The sequence below is a fragment of the Diorhabda sublineata genome, chromosome 4, assembly GCF_026230105.1.
Source record: "Diorhabda sublineata isolate icDioSubl1.1 chromosome 4, icDioSubl1.1, whole genome shotgun sequence".
In the NCBI taxonomy this organism is placed as follows: domain Eukaryota; kingdom Metazoa; phylum Arthropoda; class Insecta; order Coleoptera; family Chrysomelidae; genus Diorhabda; species Diorhabda sublineata.
In genome coordinates, this window is record NC_079477.1 from 3,865,052 (window position 1) to 3,884,828 (window position 19,777).

At 33.5% G+C, this 19,777-nt stretch overlaps 1 protein-coding gene and 4 non-coding genes across 5 annotated transcripts in view; 1 reads left to right on the plus strand and 4 right to left on the minus strand.

The window, feature by feature from the left end:
* LOC130442505 (uncharacterized) overlaps positions 1-15,602 on the minus strand; it is a 90,011-nt gene extending 74,409 nt beyond the window's left edge. The window contains exon 1 of the mRNA XM_056776669.1: positions 15,128-15,602. Within this exon, the coding sequence (XP_056632647.1) occupies positions 15,128-15,257 (130 nt within the window). The 5' untranslated portion in view covers positions 15,258-15,602. The remainder of the gene's footprint in view (positions 1-15,127) is intronic.
* A 1,404-nt stretch (positions 15,603-17,006) lies between these two features.
* Positions 17,007-17,088, minus strand: Trnas-cga (transfer RNA serine (anticodon CGA)). The gene has a single exon. It is a non-coding gene; the product is annotated as a tRNA-Ser (tRNA).
* A 586-nt stretch (positions 17,089-17,674) lies between these two features.
* Positions 17,675-17,756, minus strand: Trnas-uga (transfer RNA serine (anticodon UGA)). Its single transcript has one exon. It is a non-coding gene; the product is annotated as a tRNA-Ser (tRNA).
* Positions 17,757-18,016: 260 nt separating this feature from the next.
* Positions 18,017-18,098, minus strand: Trnas-uga (transfer RNA serine (anticodon UGA)). The gene has a single exon. It is a non-coding gene; the product is annotated as a tRNA-Ser (tRNA).
* Positions 18,099-19,535: 1,437 nt separating this feature from the next.
* Positions 19,536-19,617, plus strand: Trnas-uga (transfer RNA serine (anticodon UGA)). Its single transcript has one exon. It is a non-coding gene; the product is annotated as a tRNA-Ser (tRNA).
* The last annotated feature ends 160 nt before the right edge of the window (positions 19,618-19,777 follow it).

The window sequence follows — 19,777 nt, forward strand, 5'->3', positions numbered from 1 at the left end:
GAACCGGTTCTTCCTTTTCATTGCAATGTTTTGATTGTTATTTTGTTTCAAGTATGAAGTCATGGATCCACGTTTCATCTCTAGTTATAAAACGACGCGAAAATTATGTGAAAAATCGCCACAAACACTCGATGAAAACGACGCTGTTTTTGTTCCATTGTGAGCAAACGCGGCACCCATCTCTCTTAACTCCAAATTGGCGGTTAATATGCGATGTACCTAACTTTTTGACATGCCTAATATGTCTGCTAGCTCTAACATTTGGAGTCTTCACCTCATTTGGTCGACCACTACGAAGGGTCTTCAAATTTGAAACATATGATGTATAGATTGTGTACTTTCTATTACAGTGGTTAGGCCAGGTACTTTTGGGACCACCCTCGTATTTCTCAACGAAATACTTACAAAATTCTTAATAAGTATTTGTATAAGATGAACATTTCCTCTTAATGAACGTGGTATTTTTATACTTTTCATGCTGATATCAGTGATGAGAGTTAATAATAACGAGGAATAAGTCATTAATCAATATCGATTAGAACTAGAAAGGAAAATTGAAGTTGAACGTAAAAAAATATTACGGCCGTCTATATAATCATAAATATTTCTTGTACACGTCATAAGTTCGTTAACACTCCATTTTTTCCATCTATATACTATTAGGAACGACAATTCCAATGTTTATCTATTTTTAGATAAAGCTTGCGCTAAATTTCTTCAGATACACTGGAAAAACATTCCTCTACTTGAAGGTAATTTCGTAACCTTCCAATTAAGATATACGTCGAAGTTTGTCATTAAATTTCATAACAAAAAGCAGAAAAATACTGTCAAGTCTAGCGACTAGGATCATTTCAATATTTCAAATTACTCTATGTTATCCAAAATTATTAACAGACCGTGAAAAAAAATCGATATCGGTCTATAAAAAATGTTGAAAAACCATTATCTCAAATTAATTAATTTAATGGTGTTTAATTATTGAATGAAAACATTATTTATTAAAGTAGTCATGACATTAGCTGGTGCATGAACTTTTTCCACTCCTCTGGGTTTTATTACTTGTTCCATGTAGCCAAAATATTGTAACTTGCAATAAATTATTACACAGCTCTACAAAAAAAATTGTTTCCCAAGATATGTTCGCAAATATCCATATTTTCCAACGAGATTGAAAAGGATTAAAAAAAAGCATGTTCGTGCTTCAGACAGCTGTGTTATGATTTTGTGAATGAATAAACAAGTTCACGCTTCAAGAAAGAGTTTTTTTGTTACATCATATCTGCATAAAAACACAGATCAACAATTTCCAAACTCGCCGCTATCCAATCGTTCAACAGTGTAGAAGACGTACCAGAAATTCTTCAAAACGTGCTCTGTTGCCGACGCATACATGTGGGAGGCCTCGTAAGTCCGTACTTATTTGAGGGTCACGTGACGGGCCAAAATTATCTGGAATTGCGTGGGCGAATGGACAACGATCGACATTTGGATAGGCAGACCTGTGACCATGTGATTCCCTGTGATTTTTTACTGTAGGACCTTTCGAACTGCAATTGGAAAGAATTTGAAACTCTTCGCGGACAGCTTGATATGCTTCGCCGGACCTGCCTCTCTGTTGAGAGTAAATACATCGATCAAAATTTGTAATTTCTCTCAATAAATTAATTTTGACGTTATCCAACGTTGTATATTAAATAATCATACATAAATAAAGCCAACGTTGAGCTCTTTGAGGTTTTGGTAAAACCATTTATTGGTATTAGATGAAACGCTGTTCCGAAAGAAAAATATGCACATCCTGGAGAGTTAACCGATTCATTGTCAGCACATTGCTGAGAAATTGAGCCTTCACTTGTGTTCACGTCCAACAAGAGTTCATAGAAAAGCGAGGAATGGCCAGCTCAAATCAACCCCAGCCCACCGAGCAGCTCGATTACAATTTGCCGGAGAACACGTTAAATGGACTGAAGCAATGAGGCAGAGTGTGCCTGCATGGTAGCGATGGAAGACAGAAGACTTGGAGAAAGATTGGCGCAGTATTGCAGAACAAAAAAAAAAACAAAACTCGTCTACATATTGCAGTTAATTTATAACCCCTTTTCTTTGTTTAAGATTCCTTATCGTTTGACATTTTTTTACCAAAAAAAAAGGCTTCGAGACGCCAAAATCCGAACAAGAATGAAAGCTGCAGATTTTTTGTTAGAGACCATCGATCGCGAGCGTGCGACCCACGAGTGTAAATCAATTGTACTCTTCATGAAATTAGAAACTAGTTTTGACAAGTTACGACATGTTTAAATTGAAACCAAAACCGACATTACTCATGAGACACCCTCTATATATTAAGTTTTATAAGAACAAAATAACGATAATATTTAAATTCTATTGAGATGTATCGACGTTCATATAATTTACGGGAAGAAGGATTTGAGATACTCTGTATATTTGTTGACTTCTCAACCCAACCTTCAAAGTGATTTACAAAATCGTACAGATTTTACGGTGTCTAATCGTGACCGATATTTTTAAACAAACACAAATACGTAATAATGAATTACACTAGCCAACAAAAAATTTAATCCAAAAAAAAACATGATTTCTTCATTTTTCTATGATACCCTGTGGTACGATTAACAATTGGCAATAGTCTGTCAATATTGCAGTAACAATTTCTGTTGATATATATTATCTATAACAGCTACATCTTCGTGGAATCACTTCGTGTTCATCATTGCAGGAAGGTTGGTAGATTTGTTGGGTATATTTGGGCGAGAGAGGTTCATTGTAATTGGCCTTGATATAGGAGTTGCTCCTCTGCAGGGCTTGGTTCTCGTTTTTATTAGAGTCTGCACTACCTCAGGTCGCGAAAAGAAAAAAAACGACCAGTCGGGATTTGGAAAAGAAGAAAAGAATATTCCTTGTTAAGGACTTCCCAGTTTGGGGATTTATTTTGTTATTTTCGTGTTTTTTGTTCAATTTTTTGTTACTTTTATTTTCAATAGGAAAACGGGTAATTTTGGTGCGAGTAGCATTATTCCCTATCGGCGGCAATTTGGCTAGTGAACCGGTTAACCACAATCAAGCATATTTGCACGCCTGAACAAACGTTGCGGACGGGAGGCGGCCGGCGCGGCAAGGGCAAGTTTTAACGCGTTGTACTGATTGTGGAATATGCAAATTTTTACAAGTAACAGTCACTGAGCTACTTAAAATATTATAAATAAGTCAAACCAACATTTCTTCACTATCAAAACCTAGGAAATTACCCCTATCGAGTCTCTTGTGGACCCTAACCAACACAATTTTATTATATGGCAGGTGAAATGTTGAAATATCCAAAATTTCTTAATCAAAGGCGTAAACCACAATTATAGCAAAAACTGACAAGAGATATTTGACTGGGCATATAATTTTCTTTCGGTGTAGACTAGTTTCATTATCAAAGCCAATAAAATGATTCCAATGTTTAGAACTCGAAACCCCATTGTTGATATAAGAATAAGAAGATTAAGGGCAGGTAAAAGGACAAGGTGCCAATTCCCGTTTTATCCCGCGATTACATAAGAACAAACTTAATATTCTTTTGTGACAAGGGTAGAGGAAGTTTTTTTTTATAAATTTCATTTATATGTTTTACTTTCATCCTTAGATTCTTTAATAGGGTTTAATGTCTTAATATCCCGATTTTCTATTTGTATAATCTGTGTTTTATTTATTTATATAAATCATTAGGTAAATATACAAATTGTCAGTTTCAAATCTGTCAAGACAGTAGTCGAAACGTCAAATTTTTTACCTGCCTTCAAAAGTTATTAAAAAAACTAATTTCAAATCAGAAGAGACCTAAAATCAAGACGATTTAGAAACATAAACATTTCAAATGGTCTAAAAAAGTGAAATTAAAGAAATATATTTAATTATATGTCTGTTCTTTTTTGAAATTAGTTGACGTTTCGACTTTTCCTCAAGTCTATAAAAATATTAATATAATGCATCTAAATGTTCTTGATTTTAGGTCTCTTAGGTTTTAAAATTAGTTTTTTTTTAATAATTTTTGGAAAATGTGACGTTTCGACTTTTTTTTAATTATATCTTGATAAAGAATAAAGACTTAAAGACAAATACAAAAAACAGAAGAGATCTAAAATCCAGAACATTTAGATGAATTAATATAATTATATGTATATAAAGGGCGTTCCAAAATTAACGCAAGATTCAAATTTGCCGCCATTTATGACGATATCAAAAAAAAATTGACAGTTGACAGTTCAGGGTTAGTGAAAATGAAGCATGACACGATAAAACAATGTGTCTTCATTATTGAACAATATTTCAAAAATAATGAAAAGGTTGGCGGCCCCAGTTCGAAAATTTCATACAATATATGTTTAAACTTCGTCAACCGTAAAGAATTAAATAATTCTGGGAGACAGGATCTGTTGGAGATGCAAAACACACTGGGCGTCCAAAACGACTCGCTCAAATGTGAAAATCCAGGAACCTCAACTCGGCATTGTAGACAAGATTTCAAGAAGCTCTCACGGCTTATACTCACTAAAGATCTTCATCTCCATGTAGTCCAAGCTACCAAGGTAAAAATGAAATATCACCTCCGATTTTCATGAATCTACTTCAATTTTCATGGACATTTGGATTTAAGATTGACTTACCTTTATCTTCAAAATCTACCCAGTGCCGATATGTGAATATTTCATTGAAATCGTTGCAGATTCAAGGAAATCGGAAATTGGAGATAAAAATCTTGGTGTCCTGGACGAATTCTTACAAAATTCAATTAACAACAACTGGAGACTGACCATGCATAGCGAAGAAATTTCTTTGAATCGATTATTGAGCTGATTTTTCAAGCAAAATCATCCTAAGCGACGAAGCCTATTTCGACTTTGTCGTGTTTGTTAATCGCTAAAATTGCCGCGTTTTGAGTTCTGAGAAACCACATGTGATTTTCGAAAAACAAATTCATCCACAACGCAACACATTTTGGGCTGAAGGCATAATTGGACCATACTTTTTTGAAAATGAGCATACAGCTCATGAAACACTCCAATTACCGCAGAGTAATCAGAATTGGCCCGCTAGATCGTGTGATTTAACACCATTGGATTACTTTTTTGAGGTTATTTAAAATTAAAGGTCTACGTCAACCAACCCACAACCGTGCGTACCTTGGAGGAGAAGAGGAGATTCAAAGAAATTCAGCCACATTATCTCCATGTAGTCCAAGCTAACAAGGTAAAAATGAAGTATCACCTCCGATTTTCATGAATCTACTTCAATTTTCATGGACATTTGGATTTAAGATTGACTTACCTTTATCTTCAAAATCTACCCCGTGCCGATATGTGAATATTTCTTTGAAATCGTTGCAGGTTCAAGGAAATCGGAAATTGGAGATAAAAATCTTGGTATCCTGGACGAATTCTTATAAAAAATTCAATTAACAACAACTGGAGAGTGACCATGCATAGCGAAGAAATTTCTTTGAATCGATTATTGAGCTGATTTTTCAAGCAAAATCATCCTAAGCGACGAAGCCTATTTCGACTTTGTCGTGTTTGTTAATCGCTAAAATTGCCGCGTTTTGAGTTCTGAGAAACCACATGTGATTTTCGAAAAACAAATTTATCCACAACGCGACATATTTTGGGCTGAAGGCATAATTGGACCATACTTTTTTGAAAATGACCATACAGCTCATAAAACACTCCAATTACCGCAGAGTAATCAGAATTGGCCCGCTAGATCGTGTGATTTAACACCATAGGATTACTTTTTTGAGGTTATTTAAAATTAAAGGTCTACGTCAACCAACCCACAACCGTGCGTACCTTGGAGGAGAAGAGGAGATTCAAAGAAATTCAGCCACATTATCTCCATGTAGTCCAAGCTAACAAGGTAAAAATGAAGTATCACCTCCGATTTTCATGAATCTACTTCAATTTTCATGGACATTTGGATTTAAGATTGACTTACCTTTATCTTCAAAATCTACCCCGTGCCGATATGTGAATATTTCTTTGAAATCGTTGCAGGTTCAAGGAAATCGGAAATTGGAGATAAAAATCTTGGTATCCTGGACGAATTCTTATAAAAAATTCAATTAACAACAACTGGAGAGTGACCATGCATAGCGAAGAAATTTCTTTGAATCGATTATTGAGCTGATTTTTCAAGCAAAATCATCCTAAGCGACGAAGCCTATTTCGACTTTGTCGTGTTTGTTAATCGCTAAAATTGCCGCGTTTTGAGTCCTGAGAAACCACATGTGATTTTCGAAAAACAAATTTATCCACAACGCGACATATTTTGGGCTGAAGGCATAATTGGACCATACTTTTTTGAAAATGACCATACAGCTCATAAAACACTCCAATTACCGCAGAGTAATCAGAATTGGCCCGCTAGATCGTGTGATTTAACACCATAGGATTACTTTTTTGAGGTTATTTTAAATTAAAGGTCTACGTCAACCAACCCACAACCGTGCGTACCTTAAGGAGGAGAAGAGGAGATTCAACGAAATTCAGCCACATTATCTCCATGTAGTCCAAGCTAACAAGGTAAAAATGAAGTATCACCTCCGATTTTCATGAATCTACTTCAATTTTCATGGACATTTGGATTTAAGATTGACTTACCTTTATCTTCAAAATCTACCCAGTGCCGATATGTGAATATTTCATTGAAATCGTTGCAGGTTCAAGGAAATCGGAAATTGGAGATAAAAATCTTGGTATCCTGGACGAATTCTTATAAAAAATTCAATTAACAACAACTGGAGACTGACCATGCATAGCGAAGAAATTTCTTTGAATCGATTATTGAGCTGATTTTTCAAGCAAAATCATCCTAAGCGACGAAGCCTATTTCGACTTTGTCGTGTTTGTTAATCGCTAAAATTGCCGCGTTTTGAGTCCTGAGAAACCACATGTGATTTTCGAAAAACAAATTTATCCACAACGCGACATATTTTGGGCTGAAGGCATAATTGGACCATACTTTTTTGAAAATGAGCATACAGCTCATGAAACACTCCAATTACCGCAGAGTAATCAGAATTGGCCCGCTAGATCGTGTGATTTAACACCATTGGATTACTTTTTTGAGGTTATTTAAAATTAAAGGTCTACGTCAACCAACCCACAACCGTGCGTACCTTGGAGGAGAAGAGGAGATTCAAAGAAATTCAGCCACATTATCTCCATGTAGTCCAAGCTAACAAGGTAAAAATGAAGTATCACCTCCGATTTTCATGAATCTACTTCAATTTTCATGGACATTTGGATTTAAGATTGACTTACCTTTATCTTCAAAATCTACCCAGTGCCGATATGTGAATATTTCATTGAAATCGTTGCAGGTTCAAGGAAATCGGAAATTGGAGATAAAAATCTTGGTATCCTGGACGAATTCTTATAAAAAATTCAATTAACAACAACTGGAGAGTGACCATGCATAGCGAAGAAATTTCTTTGAATCGATTATTGAGCTGATTTTTCAAGCAAAATCATCCTAAGCGACGAAGCCTATTTCGACTTTGTCGTGTTTGTTAATCGCTAAAATTGCCGCGTTTTGAGTTCTGAGAAACCACATGTGATTTTCGAAAAACAAATTTATCCACAACGCGACATATTTTGGGCTGAAGGCATAATTGGACCATACTTTTTTGAAAATGACCATACAGCTCATGAAACACTCCAATTACCGCAGAGTAATCAGAATTGGCCCGCTAGATCGTGTGATTTAACACCATAGGATTACTTTTTTGAGGTTATTTTAAATTAAAGGTCTACGTCAACCAACCCACAACCGTGCGTACCTTGAAGGAGGAGAAGAGGAGATTCAACGAAATTCAGCCACATTTTTATAAAATGGCCATGGGAAAAATTTCCAAAGCCGTGGAAATCATTTGTCACTTTATAAACAACTCTATCCTTTGTACTTTACGATTCATTGGAAAAAGTACAATCAAAATAATAAAAATTGTGTTTTCTATTAAATTCAGCGTTAATTTTGGGACACCCTTTATCTCTTAATATATTTACGAAAGTGTTCACTGAAGTATTAAAGTTTGTCATATTTCTTTATGATGTACGTTCTCAATTTAATAAGCAGCTTATTAGGCCTATTAAAAACTTTCAATTGTTGTCAATAACATCCAATTAGAATTTATTGTATAGTCGACTGTTGCTTTATACTTATTTTTGTTCTACTTCTTATCGGAGAGAATTAGACCCTTCCCGCTCATAGCTAAATAAAAAGTCAATTGTTACTAATAAAATGAACTCGTTCCAATGATTTGATAACTTTCTATTTCAATATTACGGTAGTTGATTGTTTTTAAAGTCGTAGTCCAACTATCGCCGATCGACGCTGTTAAATCTTTTAACCCCTTAATTCAATCTTCAACTTTGTGAACAGAAAATAGTCGAACGGGGCCAGATCAGAACTATAAGGTGGGTGGTTAATCTCTGTACGCGATAATTTTTTGACGCAACTGCTATAGTAAGTTAAATCAATTAAAAGGATACCCTCGCAATCTAAAAATTTTGTACCCATCACTTTTTTGGTGTTTTTCGTGACCGCTTTCCGATACCACACAATGGCATATAATTAAAATTAATTATAAGATACAACAATTATTTATTTGTAACAATTGTTTTAAAACGACAACAACATAATGTTACCAAGTTCATGAAATGAGATTCTTTAGATGTTTGAGTGTAAAAAGTTTTTATAGCAAGCGGTTTATTTACGTTGTTTCTTTTGATTAATTTCCAGGAAAGTCAATTTACTTATTTGTTTCGTTTCTTTTTGTTCTAAATCTAGAAAATTCTTTTGTGGATAGGTATATAAGTACATAAGTACATAAAGTAACGAAGTTAGTTACTTTTGAGTAAATAGTCGTAGTGAAAACAACGAATTAATAAAAGTAATCGCAGAAATTGTTTCATTTCATTCTTTAGAACTGAAGATGTTTGCAGATATTTCGATTTTTTATGGATGAGTTAAACAATTTTGGTGATACTTCTATTTTTCTTTGTATCCTTCTGGTACGGTGAAAGAACGCCATCCTCAGTGAGCAGCGCTTTCCGAAAAACGCCTTAGTCCAGGTCAGATATATTATTCGAGATTTTTCAGTTTCACGTATTTTGCAACAAGTTTCGGGCCAGCGCTGATGGTATGGCACCACCTACGATTTCAGTATGCAGCAAATAAACTTCTGCTGTTCATATTTTGACACCTTAGATCTACATGTTTACGATAAACTGCACTCGAATGTACATCATTGGTAATTGTAAAACTATTGGGTTTGTTTGGTTTTTAACATTAATGTGACACAAAACCTAAACTCTAGCTCTACAAAATGCGTCAAAGATCCCAAACGCTAGATCTTGTTCATCTGAAGCTTCGCATAAAAATATGGTTCTTCGTTATTCCGTTAGTATCCTTTACTTTCTTGGTATATAGCCCACAGCCTTTTTTGTTTTCGTTTGAAGCTAAAAAACTTGGGAACCGACTCCACAACATGGGATATGTTTCATAGGAATACCTGGATCTCCTTCCGAGTACATTTTTTGGAACTAACATGAATTAAATTAACAGAAATAAAATAACGATGTATTATGATTACTTTGAAAATAAAATGTCCTAAATTCAATTCGTAACCTTTTTTGCGTTGTTTTCGCATAAGAATAATAAAAAATATCGTTCATTACACGTCCAGTAAAGGATTTTTCGCATGGAAAAATCTGTATTTCCCAATTAAATATCGAAGCTTTTTACAAAATGATGAAACATTTCAATTGCTAATTCGCCCCGTAGAAAAATTCTTAAGAACAAATAAAAGAATGCGCAGATTACATTACACACGTGTTTAGAAAATTAATTGATGAATACGTTAAGAAACTATTTATTGTGTGTTGTAATGATAATAACGATCTTCGGTAAAGATGTGTACAAAGACAGGTATCCGTTTTCAATAGGTATATAACTACTTATATACGTTGAATTATTACCTTGTTTTTAAATTATTATATTCGAAAAAAAAAGCGTCAAAATATGTTAGTGCGTGACCGGCAAACCAAAATATTCTTTTGGACGTTTTTCAAATGTTAAAGGTGTAATTTTTGACTTATATTTTTCTGAAAATAATTTTAAATTATTATTATAAGTTATATAAACGTAATGGACATCCGGGTCAGGGTTTTAATGCAGGTAGAGAGATAGTAATTGCCTCGATTTTGGATCCACGCGAAGTTTTATTAACTTTGAAACAAACAACAGAAAAACTAATAGACACCCGACAATGGAATTCACGATGCAGCAGCTAATTTAGAGAAAATCTTCGATAGTATAAACAGAAAAAAAATATAGGAAATAATTCATCAATTTCAAAAATCAATATTCAAATTGACTCAATAATCTTTATATTTCTATCAAGCGTCTATTTGAATATTCGAAAGTTGGAAAATATATTACTGTTAGTACACTTTGGTGTTCAATTTTGCCACAATCCCACTACAAAACGCTCAAAATCGTTCCTAACGAATGAAAAACCTGTTTATTGGCATTGAATAATGCAAGTTTGAAAGCTTTGACTCTAATTTTCGACATAATCGCCTTTTAGATCAACGCATTTTTGCAGGCGGTGTACCATCTTCTTTATATCGTAGGAATCTGCCGTCCTGTCGCCGCCGAAATAACTTAAAACCTCTTCTTTCATTTCTTCGTCAGTTGTGAATTACATCCCAATGAAGAGATGGTAATCACTGCGGGCAAAGTCTGGGCTGTAAGGAGGGTGTGAGACAGTATTCCATCCAAATCTGCACGTTCGTCTTTGGATTATCTGCACCGTACACAGTTGGAAATGAATTTCCACTGGAGAAACGTAATTGACATACAAAAAACGGATCACTGTGCGTAATTTCCACCTGGGGTGAGAATCAACCGGAAGCTACATCTTTCACGACTACCAATACAAGAATCAACGTTGTATATAGCTTGTCAAGGTACAAACTGGGAGAAAGGCAGCCAAGCTTCGCGCTAATCCCGCCTAAAAGCGTACCTAGCGTCCGCAGCTTCTTAGGAATATTATTTTATGGACAACCCTCGTACATAATAAAACAGATAATACGGGACGAATTAGCGGAAAGATAACAAGTAGTTTTATAACAAAGGCGTGAGTATTTTTCATGTTTTTGCAATTAGATCAGGACCAATAAGAAAATTTTATCTAAACTATCTTTGAAGGGTGAAAGAGAGAGTATTAAAATAATAAAGTATTGAGTTTCGCGCTTTGAGTTGTTTCGCTGGTGACGAGAATCAATAGGTGACCCAGGTACGGGTCAAAAAAAATATTAAACTGTTCTAAGTGAATTTTCAGCAATTAAACACCCACCCTATAGCACTGTCCGACTATTAATGGGTAAAATATAACAGCGGGGATGAAATTAAACAGGCTCTAGTCACGTTTTTTTTTATTTCTGTGCTTTCTATCTATGCTAGGTTAAGAACTTTTGGACTGCACTACGTATGACATAAAGAGGATTATCGGTACTGTTAATTTCTTATAAGCGCTAAGAAAATTGAAATTTTTGCATAATATAGTAATTTTTCACAAAGATTAAACACTACCTGAACCAAATAAATCGTGAGATTTCGGTCGATTCGTAATATACGGTTGAAAAATTCGTAAATGACGCTGCTAATATATCAGTATCAGCACCAACGCAGAATCGTTATCCCTTGCTTCAAATATAACGGATTTTTTCAATTCAATACATAAATCGATTTTCATTAAATGATAAACAAATTGACATTAACTAATAAACTATTAGCTAAAGCAGTGGCGTGCTTAACTAGAGAAGTTCACTGCATTCAGTCGTCGTATTTTACTTAATATACCAACAGATTTTATTTATATTCATACGAAGAAAATTTAGAATAAAAAACGTGGGACATTACCAAATATTATTATAAAAACAACTGTGAGGGGAAAAGTTACACAAGAACATTGACTCAAGATACTGGGTGGCGCAAAAAGAACGCATGAATTTGAGTTCAGCAGTGGGAGAGGGAGGAGCGGAAAAGACCGTGGCGCATCGCGTTTTGAACGTTAAACATTTCTTCAAAAGTAATCAATCTGTTATTACTGTTCAACTTCAGAAAATGTCGGCAGTGTTAGGGCGTCGGTTCTTCAAAGTCATCGCCGCTCCACTAGACGGCGCGCTGAACTTGTCTCGACGCTCGCTGCAGCGCATCCTGAACGATTATTTAAAACGTAAATTCGAACAACGGAGACTGTTTTGTGTTTGTGTGTTAGGGGTCAAAAAAAAAACAAAACTGTGGTTCCAACTAGACGGAGCTACAGCTCACACGGCTAATTATTCCATGGCAGTTGCACGAACGATGTTTCCTCGACATTTGATTTCACTTTTCGGCGATATCCATTGACCTGCACGCTCTCCAGATCTCTCGGTGTGTGATTTAAAAAGTAAAGTTTATTGCAACAAACCCCGTACACGAGAGGACCTGTAAGCTGCAATACGGGAATAAATCACGGCTATTTCCAACGAGACATTGTCAAAAGTAATGGAAGAAAGACTTTTGATGAGTATCGACGCCTTCTGTTTGTAGTGAAGATTAAGAAGATTACTTCAAACAGAAGTGCATATCGATATTCCAATGGACAAAGTCATAAATTGGATAATCTAAACATTGTATTCATGTGAATCCATTTCGTATGTAATCAAAATAAAGTAAATTATACTGGTTTCAAATTCATGCGTTCTTTTCGCGCCACCTTGTAGTTATAACAAAAATATTACTAAAAAATGCATTATGGTTTTCCCTGCTTACTTTTTGGTAGTAAATAAAGCTTGGTTGGAAACATTGGTTAGCGATCTAGAGCACTTAACTTTGAAGATGGAAAGATCCGAAAATTCCAAAAGCCATCTTCATAATTACGTGGAATATGCCTTATTAGGATCAAGCAACTACTAATTTATTAATATATGGAGCCGTGATGAAAATATCTCGAATAATAGATTATCAAAAATGATGACTTCAATGATCTAAGACTGCTGAAGTTTTTGCTGAATTACATGTGAATTCCGAAGCATACCTTAGTTCAGTAAACAGTCTCTCAACATGATTAAGTAAGTTAGATTTTGTTCCGTCCGATCTCTGGAGATTTCTGGATAATATGGACGGACACCGAGATGGTTTTCAATGAAACGTCGTTCCCCGCCTCAGTTTAATCGGCGAAATTCCCGCTATGAATTAGTTAGCGTATAGCGCAGACTTAAATCCTATCGAGCTTTTATGAGAGAGAAATCTTGCACTAGCAACGAAATCGGAGCCTAAAACGGTACTCACTGAACAAGATCGAATAAACATTCGATTCGTTGATAGGTTATAATTTCAAATAAATGATAATTTTGACGAATTCAAGCTTGTATTTTCTTTACTGTTAATGATAACCCTCTTTCATTGTTTGAGAACCTTTTCGTTTGATATTTTTTCTTTTCCAAAAAACTAACTCAATAACAACACCGACAACTCATTATAGAGCTAAGAGAGCGTGCGACTTGAGTCGATTTTTTCCTCCCTCTCTGTAGGAGAGTTAACACTTGGCAACAGTGCATGTCAAGTTAATTTTTATGAAATAATCCATATTTTAAAAACCATTCAAAATGTATTTAAGTATTTTTAAGGTGTTACATTTCTATTCTAACATCTTAATGATTTTTTTTGGTCTTCAAATGAAAAATCTGCACGTTAAAATTATATAAAAAGTTCATTTTTAATTATGAAATCACTATAAACGTTATAAAACTCTATAGAGGCGTGTGGAATTTTTTAAGTACACATTCTGTTACAACATTTGGCAACATGGCATCTACTCTACTCCGAAATGTTAAAATAGTTTTGTTCGTTGTTGTGTTCTGTCACTAGATTCACGCGCAGGTCAAGTGCGCTCGTGGAGCACAAATTTCTAATTCAGAACTTGTTCTGAATACGTCCAATCGATCCCCGGCGCATGTGCATTCAACCTTTTGGTGATATTTACCACGAAATAACCTCTAACCCATATGGTTTTCTACGTAATAGTATTTTAAAAAACATGGAAGTTGACTTTGTACTTAACATTTATTTTCTTAGTTTTGGTTTCAAATTATAATTTCAGATGTTCATAAAACGTTCGTGGAGAAAAGTGTGTTCAGAACAAAGCATAAACAGTAATTGATAGATACACAATTGATGATAGCAATAGCAATAGCAATCCAAAAACAAGCCATTAAAAAAAATAGTGAAAAATATCATGGACTATTATGAATTTATAAATTTCAAGTTATACCATCAATGACCTATGTCTCAATGCTCATAAAGCTCAAATGACACTCAAATATTAAGCATAAGAATCACGCATAACGAAGATCCATGCCAATCAGCCTATACGCACGTGTACATTGAAGAGAACATTCAAAACTACATCAATCAACGCCACATGTATACCAAATTGTCATGGACATTTCGAAAAAAGATTATGTTTCATCAAAAGACCTTTTACCATTTAGGGTATTAAAACAAACAATAAAACAAATGTTTTGTATATAACTAAAATATAAAAATAATTTTTGAACACTCGGTATTAACGGTTTCTACAAATTATAAGAATAACAATTGTTTTATCAATTTATTATTGTTACAGAAAACTATTTATACTATATACGTCAAATCCATCTATATTTTCTTTAATAATTATACTAGTTTCAAAACAATTACTAAATTAAGTCAATTGATATATTTCCTGAAACGAATTATAAGGAACTTATTTGTTACCAGACCCAAATAACCATTATCTCAAATTAACTATCAATAATGTCCACTTTTACTTTCAAGGTTAAGTATATTTATCTTATTCAAACTTTCATTGTACACACATGCATAAATAAATAATAATTCATACAAAATTATTTTTGAATGTACAACTATATAACCATAAATATCGGATTATTAATTATTATGAAATTATTTATTTTATTATCATGGATATATTATGATATAGAACAGAATAAAATTTTTAAAAGAAACTAACCTGATATCTTCGCCCTGAAATTAGTAGGGTAAAAATAATAACTGCCACAAGTCTTTCTAATTTCAGAAATAACTCTTGGAGGGCTCTTATCACCCACATCAAAATCTCTGTAAGGAGTTGCAATTAACATTATTTCCAGTCACGAAAAAATGTCAACAATTAAACCGTTCATCTTTATCACTACCGCGTTCATAATATAACATATTTAAGATTTTCACTTTGATGACTTTAAAAGGCAAAAAAATACGTTCACTTCAAAGGAAAAGTTTTCAAAAAAGTCGACGAGCTACTTTCTTTCCGTTGTATTAACATACATTCAACACTTGCACAGACAAAAAGTCACTGATAGTATTTTGATTGTTAACTGTCAAACATTCAAATATTTTGCAGCGCGTTGATTAGAGCATGCTCATAGCTAAACTGGTTGTACCTTCTGTACCGGCTATGCGCTTTTGTCAGTGGTCGGGATACGAATGATGCGATGTGATTGTGTTTATGTCGACTGGGGGAGAGTAAAAAGTTCAAGTTCTAATAAAACTAAATATACACTGCACCTACAAAAAGGCATGACTAATTATTATCTGAATAAATGTCATTCCGAAATTTATTCAATATAATTTGATGTTATATATTATAATAAAATAAAATTTTTAAGATATAAAGCATCTTCGATTTAAGTTGAAAATTGGCAACATAGTAGCATTAATTAACGAGACAGTTGCAAGAGGAACTTATCTACTATAGAAGCGGTCAATTTAAAAAATTAGTATACATTTGATTTACTCTATCTAACAATAAAGCGTGTGCAAGAAGTTTTATGTTTAAATAATTTAAAAATTTAAATCTATTTTATTTTTCCAAACAAGTATATTGTGTAAAATTTACTAATATTATAGTTTTTTAACAATTAATTTGACTTATGATATAATAAGACAAGCATTAACGTAAGTATAGAAAAATAAAAGTACCGTCGCATTTCACAAACGAAAAATCTCTTTGTCAACCAGTATATTTTTGACGACATTAAGATTGTTAATAATTATATTTATTGTGAGACACTCTGGCACATCGTGGCACATTTAGAACCCGCTGGTTAGTTGGGTAACCTAAGATTCGAATAGAGGTGGGTGGCTCCCTCTTAAGAGGTTACTTTATCACAGTAACGTAAACTTTCAGTTTCAGATGAAATTTAGAATACAAGAGATTTTTCTTACGCCACATTGGATATAAATTTACCGGTACTGGATTGCTACTGAATGGATTCATTTAACATTAGCAGCCAACTAAACGTATACAATATGTTTATTAGTCTTGTCTTAGTCGTGTCCATCTCTAAAATGCATCAAGATAAGATCTCGTTTCAAGCAAGAGGGCTTCCCCCTTCACTCTTTTAATCCATCTATCAAACCGTAGATAAAGGGATTTCGTTTATAAAAATATGTCAGTAAAAAGAATCTGGCGTCCAATACTGCGTGTAGGATAAATAACAGTTTTTTTTGCTGAGATGATTAAGTAGGTTATTGTGGCAGAGCTATGATGAACATAAACTTTAATAAGATATTAAATTTTATTGAGAAGTTTTATACTGAATTTTCTAAAATGGCTGATGCCTTCCACTGATTGTAAGGAGAAATGTATTAAATAAGTGTGGCACCACATTATCATCAGAAAAAATTTAATAATAAAGGACTAAACTAAATAGGTGTCATTTACGCCATTTTTGTACCATCAAAATTGTTGAAATTTCAAATAATGAACTACTATAATAGAAACAATTTTTAAAAAATTACGGTAATGAAGAAGGTAACCAAAAGTTCTACAAGAATATATGAGAATGTCATGCTTTTTCAGATCCTCTAAAATAAAAAAAAAACAGAATCGCTGCGGACAGGATTTGAACCTGTGCGGGCATAGCCCAATGGATTTCGAGTCCATCTCCTTAACCACTCGGACACCGCAGCTTGGCAACATCGCTTTTTAAAAAATGAATTTATAGTCAAAAAATTTGTGCATAATTAGAAATAATTTTATATAAACAAATATCCAATATTATTAAATTTATCCGCCGTTGCAAGTAGGCATTAGAACCTATACAAAATGTAGATCGAGGGTTGATTATAGAACAAGCAAATATTTGAAAAATGGAACTGGGAATACATTCCAATATTGGTATAATATTAGATTGATGAATATAATTTTCTAAAAAGTGGTTGGTTTGCAAATTTCAAATATTCATTATTATCAAATGCAAATTGATATTAAAAAAAATCACTTTTGTTACCAAAAACCATAGTGCACCAATGTTGACAAGATTATATGCAAATGTCACCTTCTGTAATGTACTACCAACCTGTCATGCTATGTCTAATGGCTGATGATATAATTCAAAAGAACAAAAGTACAACAAATATCCATGGGTCAAAATATTATTAGATATAAACAAACTTTTTGGGAATTATGTTCAAATTGTGTAGATGTGGTGAGTATTGTTATTTTGGTGTCGTTCTTTTTTTCATTACTCTTAGGTATTTTCTACAAAATTAATAACGCTGCGGACAGGATTCGAACCTGTGCGGGCAGAGCCCAATGGATTTCAAGTCCATCTCCTTAACCACTCGGACACCGCAGCTGTAGAACACGATCAATCAAAGTAATGAATTAAAATATCAATAAATTTGCGTTCTACTTAATTTTGTTTGACTTTTTAAAGTGTATTTCCCAAATCTATCCTTAGGACATTTTATAATATAAAAATGTAGTTTGCAGTAGCAAAGAAGCTTTCAGTTGTCTAATAGTACGTGCCTGTAGTAGTCAAAGTAATAGAAAAAGTTCGAGTGTATTCTATATAATTTAAAATCCTATTTCTCTTGTTTCAACAAAAATAAAAAACGCTGCGGACAGGATTCGAACCTGTGCGGGCAGAGCCCAATGGATTTCAAGTCCATCTCCTTAACCACTCGGACACCGCAGCTCATAATAAATCTGTTCGAAAATGCGTATATATTTTTGTTATCATTTGAAACTATTTACAGTTTATATTTGTGGACCACCAGTATAATATTTTAACATCATAAATGCATTTAAAATCTGAGAAAACCGGGTAGATTCCAACATTAAAAATATTTGAAGTCCGCTTGAAAATTTTTTTTATTATACATTGAAGCATAGATTATTACGAACTTCCAAATATGTACTTAGTTAGTCCTTGTTTAGTTATTTTGTTTTTAATTTGGTGTTGTATACATAGACAATCAGCATGACGACTATGTATAACATAATGTGTGTGTTGTGTGGATAGCAGTGTTTTTAAATTCTATATAGTAACTTTGCATCCAAAGACCGAAAACGGCCAGTATAAATAGCCACAATGTGCGTTTTGCGTTTGCAAGAATGCATTGTGGCTGTTCTGATATAGCCAGAACCCAAATGAAATTATTTTAGATTTAGAAGACGTCAGCTTACGTAATATAATGCTGCTTATTGTTAATGACAACGTGTTTATATATGTTTTATATCCATATAATCAATAGTTGATATAAATTATTAACAGTCGTTTTAATGTAATAAAGTATATTACTAAAATCAATCTTGGCTGCATATCCACCTATTTGTTTTTGCATTAGGAATTGTTGTGGCATTTTGAATTGCATTGCAACTTTATGTTTGACGCAGTTAGGTTAGGTTAGGTTATGTTAGGTTAGATATATTAACTATTGACTATATGGATATAAAACATATATAAAAACGTTGACATTAAATATTTATTCAAATAATGAGTGTTGTACTACTTTGTTACTAAATGATTACTAATAAGCAGCATTATATTACGTAGCTAAATCTAAAATAATTTCATTCGGGTTCTGGCAACATCAGAACAGCCACAACGCGTTTTGGCAAACGCAAGGCGCACAGAACGCACTATAATAAAAAAGTTTCGTACCTAAATTTACACAAGTAGTATCGTAAAATTAATATTAATGTTCAAACTAAATAGGTAATAAACTTTGATATACAGCATGAAGTTGTAGAAAACTGACAATGATACATCAAACCGCCAAAAACAGTCAACTACATAGATTATAGGAATTCTTGATATTTGCTACCACTTTCCAAGGAGCAATATATATGAAGTACTACACTTATAATGGAGTTTGGGTAAAAATATCCATTGAGTGCCTTAATTATTATATAACGTGTTCCCTTGCACTGAAATTAAATACGTAATTTACTTCCAGTTAAATACGCTTTGAGGTCTAACTAGAGATTCATGAAAATGGAACAAATTTTATTGTTATATTTTTTTAAAATTTGTAAATAGTGCGAATTAAATCATCTTTTAATTATCGTGAAGTTCTATAACGTGAAGCTAGGATATTTTTGAATGTATTTATTGTTGTATATTATACAAGCTGTGGTGTCCGAGTGGTTAAGGAGATGGACTTGAAATCCATTGGGCTCTGCCCGCGCAGGTTCGAATCCTGTCCGCAGCGATTTTTTTTTTCAAATAAAAAACTCCTCGTTTTTTCCAAATAACACATTTATTTCAATAACTATTTTATTCAATTTTATAATTTTGATATGCTGTGCGACAATCTTTATAAAAAGTGTATTAATGATTGTGAAAACATAACTTGTTGCATTTACGATAAG